This window comes from Takifugu flavidus, chromosome 4 (assembly GCF_003711565.1).
Source record: "Takifugu flavidus isolate HTHZ2018 chromosome 4, ASM371156v2, whole genome shotgun sequence".
NCBI lineage: Eukaryota > Metazoa > Chordata > Actinopteri > Tetraodontiformes > Tetraodontidae > Takifugu > Takifugu flavidus.
In genome coordinates this window covers 16,464,480-16,480,051 of record NC_079523.1, presented here as the reverse complement: position 1 = coordinate 16,480,051, position 15,572 = coordinate 16,464,480, and the positions used below count along the sequence as shown (strand labels likewise).

At 45.3% G+C, this 15,572-nt stretch overlaps 3 protein-coding genes across 7 annotated transcripts in view; all 3 read right to left on the bottom strand.

Annotated features, from left to right (window-relative positions):
• Positions 1 to 10,730, bottom strand: part of chd5 (chromodomain helicase DNA binding protein 5) — a 47,661-nt gene extending 36,931 nt beyond the window's left edge. For 2 of the 4 annotated variants that reach the window (XM_057031206.1, XM_057031207.1), the window contains exons 1-2: positions 10,350 to 10,718; positions 4,715 to 4,863 (exon numbers count right to left, since the gene is read on the bottom strand). In XM_057031206.1, coding sequence (XP_056887186.1) covers positions 4,715 to 4,863; positions 10,350 to 10,416 — 216 coding nt within the window. In that variant the 5' untranslated portion in view covers positions 10,417 to 10,718. Of the gene's footprint in view, positions 1 to 4,714; positions 4,864 to 10,349 lie in introns of all 4 variants that reach the window. The other 2 variants (XM_057031210.1, XM_057031209.1) reach the window with 2 other exon arrangements.
• A 443-nt stretch (positions 10,731 to 11,173) lies between these two features.
• Positions 11,174 to 13,145, bottom strand: rpl22 (ribosomal protein L22). 2 transcript variants are annotated; one of them, XM_057031223.1, is made up of 4 exons: positions 13,065 to 13,145; positions 12,580 to 12,693; positions 12,282 to 12,406; positions 11,174 to 11,357 (listed from the first exon to the last, which is right to left on the bottom strand). In XM_057031223.1, exons 1-4 carry the CDS (start codon positions 13,074 to 13,076, stop codon positions 11,216 to 11,218), a joined length of 393 nt encoding a protein of 130 aa, XP_056887203.1. In that variant the 5' UTR covers positions 13,077 to 13,145; the 3' UTR covers positions 11,174 to 11,215. The 2 variants fall into 2 exon arrangements, with proteins under 2 accessions (XP_056887203.1, XP_056887204.1); XM_057031224.1 differs by having other exon boundaries at positions 12,580 to 12,690; positions 13,065 to 13,143.
• Positions 13,146 to 14,091: 946 nt separating this feature from the next.
• On the bottom strand, positions 14,092 to 15,568 carry LOC130524785 (zinc finger protein ZPR1-like). The gene has a single exon (XM_057031218.1). The coding sequence runs from the start codon at positions 15,543 to 15,545 to the stop codon at positions 14,214 to 14,216; it is 1,332 nt and encodes a 443-aa protein (XP_056887198.1). The 5' UTR covers positions 15,546 to 15,568; the 3' UTR covers positions 14,092 to 14,213.
• Positions 15,569 to 15,572: the final 4 nt, after the last annotated feature.

Genomic DNA, 15,572 nt, shown 5'->3' with positions numbered 1-15,572 from the left:
TCTTTCTTTTTTCTGTCTTGAAACATCCTTTGCTTTTTGCAGCCTAACACCTCATTCACACTAACTGTGGTAGCCGATAGAAGCGTGCCAACCAATCAGGGACGTCTGCAGAACCACCTTGTTATGCAGAGGCCCGTGGTTGCAGGGCCGCTGCTACATCAGCCGTCTAGACGATCCTCAATTATGCATAAGGAGGGGGAGGGAGGGGGAGAGACAGCGAGGGGTGAGGGTGGGGGAGAGAGGGAGGGAGAGAGAGAGAAGGGGGAGGGAGGGAGAGAGACAGGGAGGGAGGGAGAGAGGGAGTGTAGGGAGGGAGGGAGGGAGGGAGAGGAGAGAGGAGGGAGTTGAGATCGGGAGGGAGGGAGGGGGAAGGAGAGTGGGAGTGAGGGAGGGAGAGAGGGAGGAGGAGAGAGGGGAATGGAGGGAGAGAGGGAGGGAGGGGAGAGTGAGAGGGTGGGGGAGGGAGAGGGGGAGAGCGGAGAGAGAGGGAGGGGGCCGAGGAGTGAATGGGAGAGAGGGAGGGAGAGGAGAGGGAGGGAGGGAGGGAGAGGGAGGGAGGAGAGAGTGGGAGTGAGGGAGGGAGAGAGGGAGGAGGAGAGACAGGGGGAGGGAGGGAGAGAGGGAGGGAGGGAGGGGAGAGAGGTGGGAGGGAGGGGAGAGAGAGGGAGGGGGCGAGAGAGAGAGAGGGGGGAGGAGGGAGAGAGAGAGAGAGGGTGAAGAGAGGAGGTTGGGGAGAGAAGAGAGAGAGAGAGGAAGGAGCAAAATAACATGATAAATTGAAGCTTGTGTGGGGGGGATGGGTGTACAAGACTGAGGAGAGAAAGAACTGAACACGGAGCCCCTGTTGAGGGTTAGTTCCCCCGGACCAGAGTTCACTGTTGCACATGAGCAGAAAGGACACGGGTCCATGGAAGGAGGGAAAAATCTGATAAATGTTTGCTAGATTCGATGATCCCACTAATGACTCGGCCACAGGGCCACAAACACTAACTAAACACATAACAAGGGGGGCAGGAGAAGCAGGAACAGACCACCAAAAACAGAGCCCTTTTCCCCTAGACATCATTAAACTAACAATTGAAGATGCAAGATGTCATACCTGAGATCTCATCTCATCTTTATGACCACTTTATTCATGTCGGGGTCACAGCACATCTGGGCAAAGGCAGGCTCCACCAAGGTAAGGGTACCAAAGGTACCAAACCCACAAGCGCTGGCATTCAAAGGTGTCTACAGATATACGTAGTCACATTGTGCCCTGCCATGAGCTAGCTTACTCAGGGTGTACATTTACATTTACATTACATTTCTAAAGATTAAAGTTACTTCATGTCCTGATCTGTTGATTAGCCAACTTAACTGTACTAATGCTATGGTGTACATGTGTGGGGGGGGGTGAGGGTGTGAGGGAGGGAGGGGTGAGGGAGGGAGTGCTTTCCTCTACATTTCGATGTGTGTGCTAGGAGCTGCAATAGGTTCTTCAACTAATCCATCTTAATTGTCAAATGAAATTAAAATGCAGCGCTTGAATGATCGCGAAGTTCTTATGGTCTATGCTACTGCGTTGGACCTGAAATTAACGCATCCATGAGGGATTTTTCAAATACCCACCAACCTTCCTTTGAGGAGGATGGAATTTGTGGCTCTCTCTGGAAAGATTAGAATGACAACATTTGACTATTTTACCAAATGTACTGCTTCAACGATTAGGCTACTAAGTAATGGGGCAACTCTCAAAGAATTTGTCTAGAGACCTTTTTTAAAAATACATTTTTGTTGTCAAATAGAGTTCATAGTAAGGCCAGTCAACGCATCCCAGTCTGGCAATATTGCCATAAACTGTGTCCCACACCATGCCTGAAACCTGCTACCAAATCTCTTTTTCAGCTCACAGATTGTGCCATCTTGCCAAGTGTGCTGCCATGATTGACTTTTTTTCAATGTGTGTCACATCGCTATAAAAGCCGTAGGGATTCAGACATTCCCAGATCGGTGGCATTTCCTGAGCATGACGTACTTCACATCTGCACTTCCATTAAAGATCGTGTAGCTACAGCTTGAATGTGACAGACAGGTACATCAGTGACATCGGGCAATCAAGCGCGACAGTGTGGGAGACATTTCATATGGCCCGCCAAGTGAGTTGAGGTCAAATTTCCCTGGTCGATTCCGAAATGCCTCCACAACCCTTTCACGGCGCTGAAGCAACAGGTTTTCATCGAGTCTGAAAGGGGCTTGAGTGTGGCTGAGAAACATAAACCTCGGGAGATTTTCTGGTTGTCAAACTCCCCATGAGGCATCACAATTGCTCATAATCCTCAATGGCCAGAAGTGATGGAAAGCAAAACACAAGGCGGGATAGCATGACAGAGAGAATGTCAGGGGGGGAAACAAAGGGGGGAGACGGGTTTGGCTTTTCCATGTCCCTGACCAGTCTTGTTGTCCCGGCTGTCCCAAGAGCGTGCTTGCACTGCCATGCTTCACCGTAGGGATGGTAATTGGGAAGGGACAAGCATTGGCACACCCTTTAGAATCCAAGCCAAAAACGTCAAATTAGCTTAGCAGACCACAGAAAAATGGCTCCAGTGCAAAGAGCAGTATTTTAACGAGCAGTTTGCACGCTGCCACTTTTTGTGTCGGGAAAAAGACGAGTGGAGAAAATAAATGGAAGGTGGGCCTGGGGCACAGAACAAACTCTTGACAAAAGCAAACGAAAAAAAAAGTCAACAGCCCTCAATCACGTCTTCCATTGAACAGGAGGCTTGGGCTCTGTGGCAGAACACTTGGGCCATTGTTGGTGGTCAGGGCTGGGGCTGGCCTGAGCACAGTCAGGAAACCTTTCTGTACCCACCTGTTCTGCATATCATAGCATTTAATACAGCTGAGAGAGCCTCCAAGCAGCTCCACGATGGTATGGCTGGTTAGGCGACATTTCTGAATAATCGTTGTCTTGTGTCATTCCAAATATACTGATGCAATGAGAAAACTCTGTTCTCTGCATCTACCTTCGTTGTTCCTGTGTCTCCTCCTGGTGAGAATGGCAGCGGATGTAAAGTGTGCACACAAACACGTCCTTCAGCGGTACACCCGTGAAGATAAAAGGGGCTATTTTCCCAATTCCCAATTCTCGTATTTCTCATAAGATTGTCCTGTGGTCTGAGACACGTTAACAGTGAATTTGCCATTATAATCAGCTAAAAAGTGGTTGGAGCCAACAACAGTAAATGTTGAAATTTTTCAATGTTTACAATGAAATACTTCATGTGTGCGGGGAAAGCCGACAACTTCCAAGTCAGGACTCCATAAACAACACGGAGCAGAATATAGCCAATGAAGAAGTGAGCTGACGACGCAACAACAACGCAGGTGTAAATAAAAATAATACCGTATATTAACCCTGAGCTGTCACACGGATTGTCTGAGAATTTTCTGTCAATAACTGCCTCAAGACCTGTTTCTTCTTTGTTCTCGTTAGATGACATGTGATCATGCAAGATTCCTGCACTGCACACACAGTATGATCAAAACTTTTTTCCCTTCATATGTGGGGTCTCAGATGCAAAATCTACAATTGAGTAAATCGTTACGTGTGCACCCTCCTTAACTGTATGTCAATGTAGTATTTTGGGTTTTTTCAGGTATGTTTCCCAAAGAATTTCCAAAAATCTGCCTTCAAATTGTCATTCTGGGAAATGTGGACTGCTGACAGAATGTTGGTTGTTTTTTAGCATTGGGGCGAAACATAAAATGCAAGACTAAACACGAAGTCTAGCAACAAATAACTGTGATGAACGGGTAGAAAAGGACTGTGGGCAGTAGGAGAGCCATAGCTGAGCCCATGATAAAATGAAAACAGCTGCAACAAGTTTGTTGAGGCCCAAAATATAATGACAATTGGCACTGCAAAGTTCCCTTTCATGTCCCTGAAGATAGCCTACAGAAAGATGAAGTTACTTCCACTGATGATGATTCAGATTTCAATAGCTGTTCTGTTGTCCAGATTTGCCTGTTTAGAAACACAGCTGGTGTTTTTGTGGCTTCTCCTGTCACTGCAGAACAGAAAATGCTTACGCTTTTTTTATTTTTTTATCTTTTTTTACATTATTATTCTTTGTGACTGTTCTCAAAACAGAGGGATTGATGGAATCTATAAAGGCTTGATTTCTCCTGTTTGTGTTCTCTAGTCCCTTTTAGCCTAGCCGTCAGTCTTCTGATGGAAGTTGCATGCAGACAGCTAATGCTAGCTTCTTTTGAGAATTGTTTACTTCGCACCTCCCAGCATAAACAATTGAAATCTAGCTTCCGAGAACCATTTTCCACAAGCATCCACATAACTGGGATACTTTCAGCCCACATTTGCCTCTGTTTAGCAGTGCTGTGACTAGCTTATTTGAACTAAATTCTATGAAATCTTCAGAAATGTAATATCTTATATTTTAAGAATAATGTAGTTTGAAACCAAACCCTCAGAGGCCCGACTCCAACTGCTGAGCAGTAGATTTGGCTCTACTGCCGCTGCCATTAGCAGCAGCACCACAGGGGCCAAACTAGACTCCGAAGTGATGCCCACACCTTACCAACACGATATTGGGTTCTATCCACTTCCAGACAGATTAAAGATCAAGACATCAACACCGAAACAAGAAAATGACTGTTGCCAAGCCGCCACGTCTAAGCTCACGTCGGATAATGTCAACTCTGAACTACAGCTTACCTCCTTTTTCCTCTTCATAACTTTGGACAGTTTGCCCTCTTTCATCTTTTTGTTCTTCTTCTTCTTTTGTTGTTTGAGGGAGTCTTCAGTGTAGAAGCTGCTGAGGGAAGAGAGGGGAACACTGTTGCGTTCACCTTCATCGTCCTCATCTGGAAACAGACACAATTCTTATGATTATTATTACTATTACTACTAGTTGTGGTATTTCTTTTATAGTATTTGCCTTTTGTAGAAAACTAAAATGATTACCCTACTGTCTCTTGTTAAAGAAATTTGTGCGAGTTTCAAAGTGGTTTCATTTCAAATTGAAGCTCTTCATCTTATACTGTAAAAGCACCAATCGATGGAGTTGATTCCCTGCTGCTAAATGAGAGCTCTCAGTCAGCTACCTTAATATGTGTTGGTGCAAAAGCTGCGGGTTGTCAGCTGTGCAGTCTCAAAGCTTCTTGGTACAAGAAGAAAGGAGTTCTATATAAATAATATGAAGCTATCAAGAGACACTCAGAAACAAAATGTGCACACTGAGTGCAACCCAGCCCCCAAGGTAGACATTTGGTCACAGCCCCTGCAACTTTGACCATCCCTGTGCCTCAGCCCACCCCTCTGTCAGGGTGTCTTGCTCACCCCTACCCTTCACCCAAAAGGGTATGAAATATGCAGTGCATTTATCAGGGTCAATCAGCCTGCACTTTACCATTTCCCTGAGGAGCTTGCATGAGAGACCAAGGAGGAGTAATCCTTGTGTAGTTGACCCACAAAGCTCACAAACCAATTTAGCTCTTTAGCAAAGCTCACAGGAACTAGGGTACATTTACGCAAGTTTAATTACTGGCAACATTATTTTCTTTTTTATAAAAATGAGGAGTGCCAAAATTGCTATGCCCCAACTAATAGTGACACAGCTCTTTCTTTAAATGTTAATATACTGCATTCCACCAAAATCAAATAACCAATGGTCTTGTAGTCCATTCTGGTACCCGAACGACTTGGAGCTAAACCTGATGCATCAACAGGTACTATCAGAACATCCTTGTCGACATGGGATTCTGTGTCTTCAATACAATCGTTTAGCCAAATTCCTCATTTTCAATTTCTAAAACAGGTTTCTTCATGTTTTCACTGTATGTAAGTTGGCCGCTACTGACTAGCAGGTATATGCTACCGACTAGCAGGTATAGACTAACAGTTATATACTACGGACTAGCAGTTAGGGACTAGCAGGTATGGAATTGTGTATCCAATAGAATTTTTAACCTATCAGGGACGGTTATTCGTGGTCCAACTGGTTGGTCCTCTTGACTTTGGTAACACAGGGGGAACTAGTTTTGTTGATGCACTTACATTGCCTCACCACTGTAATATTAAGGTTTTAATTAAGTCTGCATTTGCAGCCAGAATAAGAACCAGTAGGTAAAAAGAAAACCTCCAATTCAACGTGCCATTGTGCCTTATGAGCAAGATACTACTACAACACCATTACGAATATAAAGTAAGCCCCTCTTTGCATCCATTCAACATGTGGCTTCACAGCATGTTTGGAATTTCTGAAGCTCAAAACCATCTGCATTTATATTCCTGTCTGTAGCATATGTATAGAAAACAAGAAAACCAAATCCAACTTTAAAATCTTCTTGAAAGCTGAATGTTGGTCTTGATCTTCAGCAGGCATCCTTGCACCTAAAGACGCCGCAATTTTTTCCTCCACTTTCAAAATAGCTCAAGGTCTCTGAAGTTCCTTGGGAATTAGTTGTGAAGAGCACGTTTGTGGTCTCTGTTTTACTGGGAGCTTGCGTTGAGGTGGCCACTCACTCTGCTGATTGTGAACCCTCTCTGTGTGTTTGCTGTATGTTCGGCATTCTTGTCTTACCAGGAAGTGAATCTTCCTGCTGCTACTGCCCCCCCCCCTCCCCCCCCCCCCACTTCCCATGCTTCAGGAGGGAGATGGTGTGTTTGTGGTGATCTGCAGGGCTTGGTTTTCACACAAGATACAAATTGTGCTGTGTCATTCCCAAAGGGCTCATTTTGTCGCATCAGACCATAAACCCTTCCTCCAATTAACCTTGGAGTCCGATGCCTTTGGATGGAGTGCGGATGGTTGCGTATGAGAGCTGTAGGTGTCTGGTTGGCTCCCAACACCGAGCTCCTTGCCCAGTCAGCCCGGCAGGTTTGAACAGGTGCCTTACTCCTTCCATTTCTTCATAATGGATTAAACTGAACTCTGTCAAACATCGAGTGAGTTGATAATAAATATTGGCCATGATTTAATGTACAATAGCAACAAACGGGGACAACATCAAGGGGGTGAAGTATTTTTTGCACTTATATAACCGGTATATTTGCATCTTGCAGCCCGTCCATAGACGGGACAGACACAGGACTTCCCTTTAAGGGCTTGAGTCATAAACGTACCCACTCAGGGGAAGAATCAAGAGTGACTTTCAAGTGAAGTTAGGAGTTTACTCAAAACTACAGTATAGCCTTCCCATTTAACATTGCCAGACCATGAAGGGGGAAGAAACAAACCACGTCTTTCTTCCATTTGTTGATTACGTACCTACGTAACATCAGCAGGACAGGTAGACGGTCCCCAACATCAGCCCTTTAATGTCAGACAATATTTTCACGGACCGGCCTTTAAGTTGTGGCGGATAAATACAAGAAAATAAAATGATATGTCGATCTCAATCTGTGGTATTTTGCAACTATATTAACTAACTAGTAAAGGTGAATCCACTGTGTACAGATATGTTTATTAGCAGCATCCTCCTGGTTAATGCCAACAACATAACAAGAGTAACATCATTTCTGCCCCCAAATCTCTCTGGTCACTATGGTAATGCTTAAACACACCTTCACATTGAGATACACCACAAAATAAATAGAAGTCACCATGACGCTAAATCACCTGGGAATCACCTGTCACGATAAATCCATATTTTCTCCTCACTGGGCCTTTTCCCCTTTGCACAGAAACCTTTCTAATTTTTCTAGCTTGTGGTTTTAATATTAGCGTTAATGTGTCACGTGACCGAGACGGATGGAACGAAGAGAATCCGACCACTTTTCAAAATAAAACCTTGTTCAGACTCGGACTATAACTAAAACAGAAATAATGGAATTCATCTATTCTTTCTGTGTGGCCAGTACCAAAGGACACACGGACCGGTACCGGTCCATGGCCCGGGGGTTGGGGACCGCTGCAATAGAACACCAATCTGAGGAAGCCCACAGAGATTAACAAAGGGAAACAAGAAGATGCTACATGCCTCAGCAAATACAGGCTTGGATGGACTAGCAGTTAGATTTCCGAAGCCCCCAAGGACATAAAAGAATAACTGCACACCATAAATATCTCGACCTTGAAGATTCCTGACCGTGTTTGGTATTTGATGATGAAGTTTGAAAACTTTGCAAAAAACCTTTCTTTGTGCTAACCATCAACCACGCGTCAGAGACGAAAACACGTAGAAGTCTTTGTTTGTTCTAAAATCTCTTTTCTTTGACAACAACCTCCCTACCTTATACACTTTATATTTGCCTAAATGCAGGACTTTTGAATCAGAGAGGAAGCCAGACAAGCTGGAGAGAACTCACACAGACACGGGGAGAACCCTGTGGGACACCAGTCATACAGCCCCCCCCACACACACACACACCCCCACCCACCCACATGGAGCAGACACACCACCCTCCTATATATAGGATAGCATCATGTGCTGAGTGGATAGGGAGGGTACACATAGCTCTCATTAGAACATCACAGACATGGGTTAGTGCTTTGGAACAGGTCTTTATTACCTGTTTCTTATTACCTAAAGACACCCCAGCCCACAATATGAAAACATATATATGCATATAAATATAGATACATTCACAAGAAAAGCTTCTCACTAAATGATGATGAAAGGAAATGCAGCATGCGTGCTTACATGAGCTAAAGTCCTTTTAGCATGAAACAAGCTACCTTGTTGGCTGGTTGTCATTGACAAAAGTAGATTATTGATGTATTTTTTAATTACATTGAATGATCAAATTGAGGAATGTCACTTCAGTGGTGTATTTTGTAATAAGCTGGTTGTAAATACAGAGAGAAACCAAGTGCAACGCCTATAAAATACGGATCACATCATGACTGTCAAAGCCAGTTCACACTTTGCCTGACTGGTACTGCAGGCAGGCTGATTCTGGGAAAAGAGCCAACCTGGACGAAGATGTTTTAGAATGACTGGAAAACAAAAGAGAGCAGAAGGAAAAGCTAATGATCCGAATCACCGTGCATGTGTGCCGGTGTTCCAGCGTGGGCACATATAGCTGCTAATAAAACTGACTCACTGCTGTTTGTGGATGATGTGACTGTGACAGAAGCGCCGTGTGCAGCACAGAGCTGCAAAACAAGGGATGTTGCAGAGATAACGAGCCAAAATGTAGACAAATGGGTTTCTAAAGGAAAAATCTTGATAATAATTTAGCTTTCTTCACTGCTTTAGCCCTTTCAGGGTCACGGGGAGGTTGCTGGAGCCTATTGTAGCTGCATATATAGGCGAAGGCAGGGTCCACCTTGCTCAAGGAACCTGGAACCCTCCGCTTCTCAGGTCTGTCCCGCAGAGACTGAATAACCACTGCCTTGGGATACATTAGTTCAGCATGTAGGGGCGTTGCTGAGCTAAGGGCATGTATGGTTCTGGTCCAAGTCCCAAAACTTGGACTGGTGGGCTGATAGCAGAACAGGACCCCCAATCCAGGGTATCTTACTCCCTTTGACACCTGCCCTGCCTGTGTGCTAAAGGGAGTAAAGACAGTAACCTCCGCAGAAAGGGGTGGTCACTATCTAAAGCTAATGGGAAATGAGGCGGTCTGAGATGATTCGCACTAAGATGTGTAAAGTTGGTCTAAAATGCTACAATTCTGTTGGCCACTAGCATTTGCTTCTAAAGCCTCCATGAGGTGATGGTGCACATCAGGGGTGATCCATGCATGGTGCAGTTCTGCACACATTTGTCATCCTAAGCCTCCAGAAAGAAAGCAACATATGGATTTTGGGCTGCTTTTTAATCCAAGGTGAAAGGATGACGGTGGCGGCAGCGGTGTAGATGTTAGTCAATAATGCATCAGCAGCACGAGCCAGTGGACAGGCGGTGGTGACTGTGACCCACACGTGGTTTTCACACCTCTACAACCTCAGAACAACATTGCTGGAACACCCTCTTTGACCACAGCAGCTCACCTTTAGACACAACCCGACTCTAGGGTTGTCACAGCACGGACATTTTTTTTCCTTTTTTACCAAACTCTCCCAACCAAACTTGGGTTTTTGGCTCTTTAACCAAAAGCCCACTCCATAGCAGAAGACAAATGCCAGCAGCGGCTAAAGCGTGCAGCGCTTTGCTTTTATTCTCTTCCGAATCGTGCCCCGGTATTCGGCGACAGCAGACAAATCCGGGACCGCGTTCCCACCTTAAAGACGCTGTCGTGCAGCACAACTAAATAAAGAAGGATCGCATGACTCTGGTTTTGCACCCCACCCTCCTTCCCTCCTCTGTGGTCTCGGAAACGCAGGACAAGCCCTTTTGCCCGCATTCAAGGCGTCGCGGCGCAAAATAATGCGAAGGACACCCCGCCTCCCCCTTTACCTCACCTGGCATCTCGTCTTCAAAATCCATGTCGTCCTGTCCCTCGTCTTCATTACTCAGGGACCCCGGCATCTTTATCTCATCGCCTCAAAAGCCCTTTTACACCGAGAACACTGAAAGTTAACCCGCCAGACGCCGGAGCTCTGCCTTTCTCTTCATCCACAGACAAATGCCGTAGTTTTTTTTTTTTTTTTACATTTTGTTTTTTTGGCTCGTCAATTCGGAGACGCGTCGCGAATGAAACGCACTAAGAACCTTCATATTGTTTTCCCAGTGATCTATATCCCGATCCTCCAGTCTGGAAAATAAGACAAAAAAAATGGAACACACATGCCCGGGTTGTGACGTCTGGTCTGTTGCCATGACGATGCATCCCATAATATCACTAACAACTAGTTAGTGAGGCTCGCCTAGTTATCGGTTCAACTAGAAGTATGGCCAAAAAAAGAGTGGCAGAGCAAATGTGCCCTCATCCCCCCAGCCCTGGTTTCATGGGGGGGTTCAGAGGACGGACTCAAACCTGCAACCTCAAAACAGGAGGCTGGAAGCCAGGGAGGCACGAGTCCGACATATACTCGTATAATCACGGTCATCGGCAGGCTAAACGAGTCACACTGTCATGTAAATTAGTTATTAAAATGTCCAGCTCGTCATCCAAGTCCTGCGTTGTCATGGTGACCACAGCCTTAAACAGGGAGAGCCCATTAATGACTCCTAATGGGGAAGAGCCAAACATTCCATCTTTTAAAGGTGGCGTTAGCAACCATCTCATGTAGGATGAGCTTATCAGTTAACATTAAAGTAGATAACACAAAACACACAGACACCATTTATTCTCCCATATGAAGGTTTATTAAAAGTGGGGTCTCGTTTAATCTTCTTCCTCCTCCTCTTCATCCTGGTTGATCTGGAAGTAGCGCAGTTCGTAACTCTCCTTGGTGTTGGCCACCACCCTCAACCAGTCTCTGAGGTTGTTCTTCTTCAGGTACTTTTTGGTGAGATACTTCAGGTATCTGTGGACAGGAAACAGTGTCAACTCATCATCTGTTCACCCTCGTGCACGCCATCTCAGGGCGTTTTCCTCCACCCTCACATGGAAACGCAGCCACAGATGCTGAGCGGCACCAACACCTGTGTCATACGTCACCTCAAGCCATCCAGCCCCAGTTCCTCAGGAACTATGCTGGCAATTATGCAATGGCCCATTCAAAAATATACAAGCAAGAATTGCACTTAGCAGAGGAAAAAGGCAAAATTACAGGTATTTTCATTGACAATGTAGCATTGTTAGCATGCAGGCTGTTGTTCCCGTATGGTTCCTATCCCCCTTTCCAGTTTGGAAGATTGAAACGAAGCTCCTGTAGTCCTGCAGCTGACATCTGCCGACATTTCCTCATCATTTTTGTTGATGACAGCTCCATCCGACATGGAAACGGAGGTACAAACTTTGCTACATGACATCTGGTTGCACTTTTTCAAACCAATTCCATGGAGTGGTTTTTCAAATCAAATCAAATCAATCTTTATTTATATAGCGTCTTATACAATCAAAATTGTTTCAAGGCGCTTTCCAGAATCCCAGAGCCTAACCCCAGACAAGCAACAGTGGCAAGGAAAAACTCCCCTTTAACAGGAAGAAACCTTGAGCAGGACCAGGCTCATATAGGGGGACCCTCCTGCTGATGGCCGGATGGACCATTTTTAGGACAACTGCCCATTTACATTCAGCCTACACCACCAACCAGGGACAAAATCCACGAGATTGGCCATGATCGATGCTCAGGTGCACATTAAGCCACAGCAGCATATATAATGTATCACGAGTTTGTCAGACCACCAACATCTTTCCCCATCTAATATCATCATATTGTAACACACACACACGCAGTTAGGGATCCATTGTAATTGGCCAACATTAACGTGACATGGGTTCGTACCTCTTTGAGAAGGGAACTTCAGAGTTAACGGTGATTTTACTCTTGCTCCTTTCGATCGACACTACACCACCGCCAAGGTTTCCTGCTTTGCCGTTGACTTTGATGCGCTCCTGCAGAAACTGTTCCTGTGAAGGCACAAAATACCAGCAAGGGTCGGCAAAAGTGACTACGAGCAACACATTTTTGACCAAGACCACCTCTTTATTTTACATTTGCAAGTAGGAGTGAACTATAACTAGTGTTGCTTCTTAAAGACTTCGTTTAGGCATGTAGACGAGAAGCTGCATGTTCAACTCACAAAGTTGGCCGCATCCATGATCCCATCCTCAACTGGATGAGTACAATCAAGTGTGAATTTCAGGATCTGCTTCTTTTTCTTGCCCCCCTGCTTCCTCACCACCTGCTTCTTCTGCTGCAAGGAGAGATCGTCATAGCAGCGCAACTTTCATCCCATTTCAAGACGCATTGCGATAAATTAGCGTCTCACGGTGTTTTAAACGCTGCAGAGAATCACTGAAAACGAAAACTAAGGACAAACTATGCATTAAGCTTAGCTGGTTGCTCGCCAGCTAACTTAACCTGCTAGCTAACTTAGCGTTAGCTAGCATTTGCGTTAGCTCAACGTGGTGTACTTGGCACAATGAGCCTAAAACATTTAGATAGATTTTGAAAATTTCCCTTCGTTTAGAGGGCTGATACATAAACAACAGAGGATCACAAAATGCCAAAACAAGCTCAGAACGCGGCGGTTTTGCTCGTTTAATTGGTCTCTTAGTTACTTACAATCGGAGCCATGGCGGACACACACAGCGAAAAGGAAGCAGCGGAGGTGACGCAGACCGGATAAAACCGGCCGCAGAATCGAACGCATCGATTGTATTGGACTCGATTAAGCAGCCTTTGGAATGAACTTTACCTAATTACTAATTATACACGACTATTATATGCAGAAGAAAACATCAGGAAAAGTTTCTTTTCAAGTGCTACAAAAAGCCTTTTGGTTACAATGAAAATGTCCATATAAATGAGGTTTAAAAAGGTTAAACATGTAAAAACAAATGTGTGTCTGACGTTTGGGCAAGCTGAAGGAGAAGACCCACCATTCCCAGAGCCATCACGGATTTAGGATTTCTGTCATGTGCACAATAACATCAGCAGCAAACGCCATCATATCCAAGAAGGACATTCAGAGTAAAAAGAAGTAAAAAGCAAGCTGCAAAGCATGGCGAGAGGAAGCCACACTTAGTCATAACAACACCATTATATACCAAAGAAACCGAGAACTAAATAAAGACGTGCAATGGCCGAAGAAATGTGAAAGTTCTAAACCACAAATCTGAATGTTAGAGGTTCTGTTTTGGTGCAACACTCTTAAGTGTTCCCGAGTGTGGTACTGGAGGACACGCTGCTGCAGAGGGCAACAGCTGGATGGTCTATTAGTGGGCCTTTTCTTCCTGTATGCAGCCAGATGGGCCATCGAGCACGACCTTGAGCTTCATGATGACCTCGAAGGGCATGAAGGTGTTGAGCGCTGAACTCCTGTCATCTAAAAGTCTGCACGTGAAGCGTCTGGTAATTTGGACAATCTCGACTGAAATATAGATTGTATTTATCTTGTTCCTGTGATAACAGAATCTTGAAATCACCATGTATGCATTTATGAAGATTTTTCAGTAGCTTTATGTCCTTTCCTAGTTCCTAATGCACTAGTTTCCTTCTGCAGTGACTCAATGCAGCCAACCCATGAATGGATGACAGCTCAGCCTCTCTAAAGAGTGCGTCTTGTCTCTTTTAGACTCACAAGGCTCAGTTTCAGCACTTCCACTTTATTTATGTATAACAACACAAGGTTTTGATGTCACAGGAACATCATAATCAAGGCTCATTTTGGCCCAAAGCGTTTATGTTGAAGTTGAAACTTTTGAAGTTCGGTTAGTTGCTTTCTTGGTAGTCCTCTGTCTTCATATCATTCAGGCCAAGATCTTCATTCTGTTGAAAGGTGCGGATGTACTTCTCAACGGTCATCTCGGGATCTGGGTCGGGGGCATACACATTCTGCAAGTAGCTGTTCCCTGCAGGGTCATCCAAGATAAAGTGCACATCCATTTCACCAGCAATAATCTTATCGAGCTTCTCCCCGAACTCTCTCAGCTTCTGCATGCGATCTCCAGTTCCGCTGTCACCGCACACGAAGGGGTTTTTGGTCACAATCATGTCTTTGATATCTTTCAGCAGCCCCTCTAGCGTGGTGAACTTCCCGCCCACGATGGCCATCCCCAGCTCAAACTCCAGCTCCGGAATGTTGATCGAGCACGTCTCGGACTTGAGCACGTCTCTCGTCATGTCTGAAACGTCTGTGACGTGCAGGGTTATTTTGGTTCCCATCTTTTCCGTGGCTCCGCCTGACTTTACTTCATTAGTGCGGTTGCCACAGCTGTCGCAGTTGGTGGCCATGATGATGACCTCCTTGAAATGAGGAATCTGGACCAGCTTCATATTGGTCGATGCTGCAGCATTGCACTCTGGGCAGTTGGTGGCAAACATCAAAACCTCGTTTCTCATGTCATCCTGGTCCTCATCCTCATGCCGAGCCCCTTCCGGCTCGTCGTCATCAGCTCTTAATCCCAACTGCATGTCCTGTTGAGCCGTCCTCTTGAACCTGCTCACAGTGAGAGCTTCATCTTTCTGAGGGGCCACTGGATTCTCAACAAAACTGTTGCCGGATGGATCCTCAATAACCAGCGTGAAGTCCTCTTCAACTTGTTTTAATCTGTTCAACTTTTGGATGAATCCATCTATTTTCTCAGCAACCTGGGGCTCTGTGGCTCGTCTCACTGGTTGTTCTTGTTCCAGTCCAGCAACGGCTCTATCTATGATGCCCTCAACTGTAGAAAGACAGCCTTTCTGAGTGAAAGCAGGAATTTCAAAATCCAGTTCAGGGATCCTGGTGGTCACGCTGTCTGCTCGCACCACCTCCCTGTTGAGGTCTTGTTTCCTTTGGACTTTAAGCATGTAGCAGATGCCTTGATCTTGAATACGTCCAGCAGACTGGATTTCTGTGTTTGCCCATTGGCAATGTGGACAGCTGAACGAGCTTACAATGATTTCTTTGAAAAATGGTATTTTGGTCAGGAGTAAACGTGTCACACCGTCCTGGTGGCAGTTCATGCACATGCTCTCTATCTCTGTGGGTTCCCAGTCCTCCGCGCTAATTTCTTTGAAAAGATTCTCCCCTCGCACCTTTTCCTCAGAAATAGCAGACATTTTTAAGCTTTTCTGTTTACAAATATA

Excerpts from the sequence above, each read along its gene's own strand:
- rpl22 (XM_057031223.1), bottom strand. Across the intron at positions 12,407-12,579 it reads TCATGGATGCGGCCAACTTT|GAACAGTTTCTGCAGGAGCG; the intron begins GTGAGTTGAACA and ends GTGCCTTCACAG. Across the intron at positions 11,358-12,281 it reads GAAGTTCCCTTCTCAAAGAG|ATACCTGAAGTATCTCACCA; the intron begins GTACGAACCCAT and ends TCCTGTCCACAG.
- LOC130524785 (XM_057031218.1), bottom strand. The coding sequence starts at position 15,545 with ATGTCTGCTATTTCTGAGGAAAAGGTGCGAGGGGAGAATCTTTTCAAA.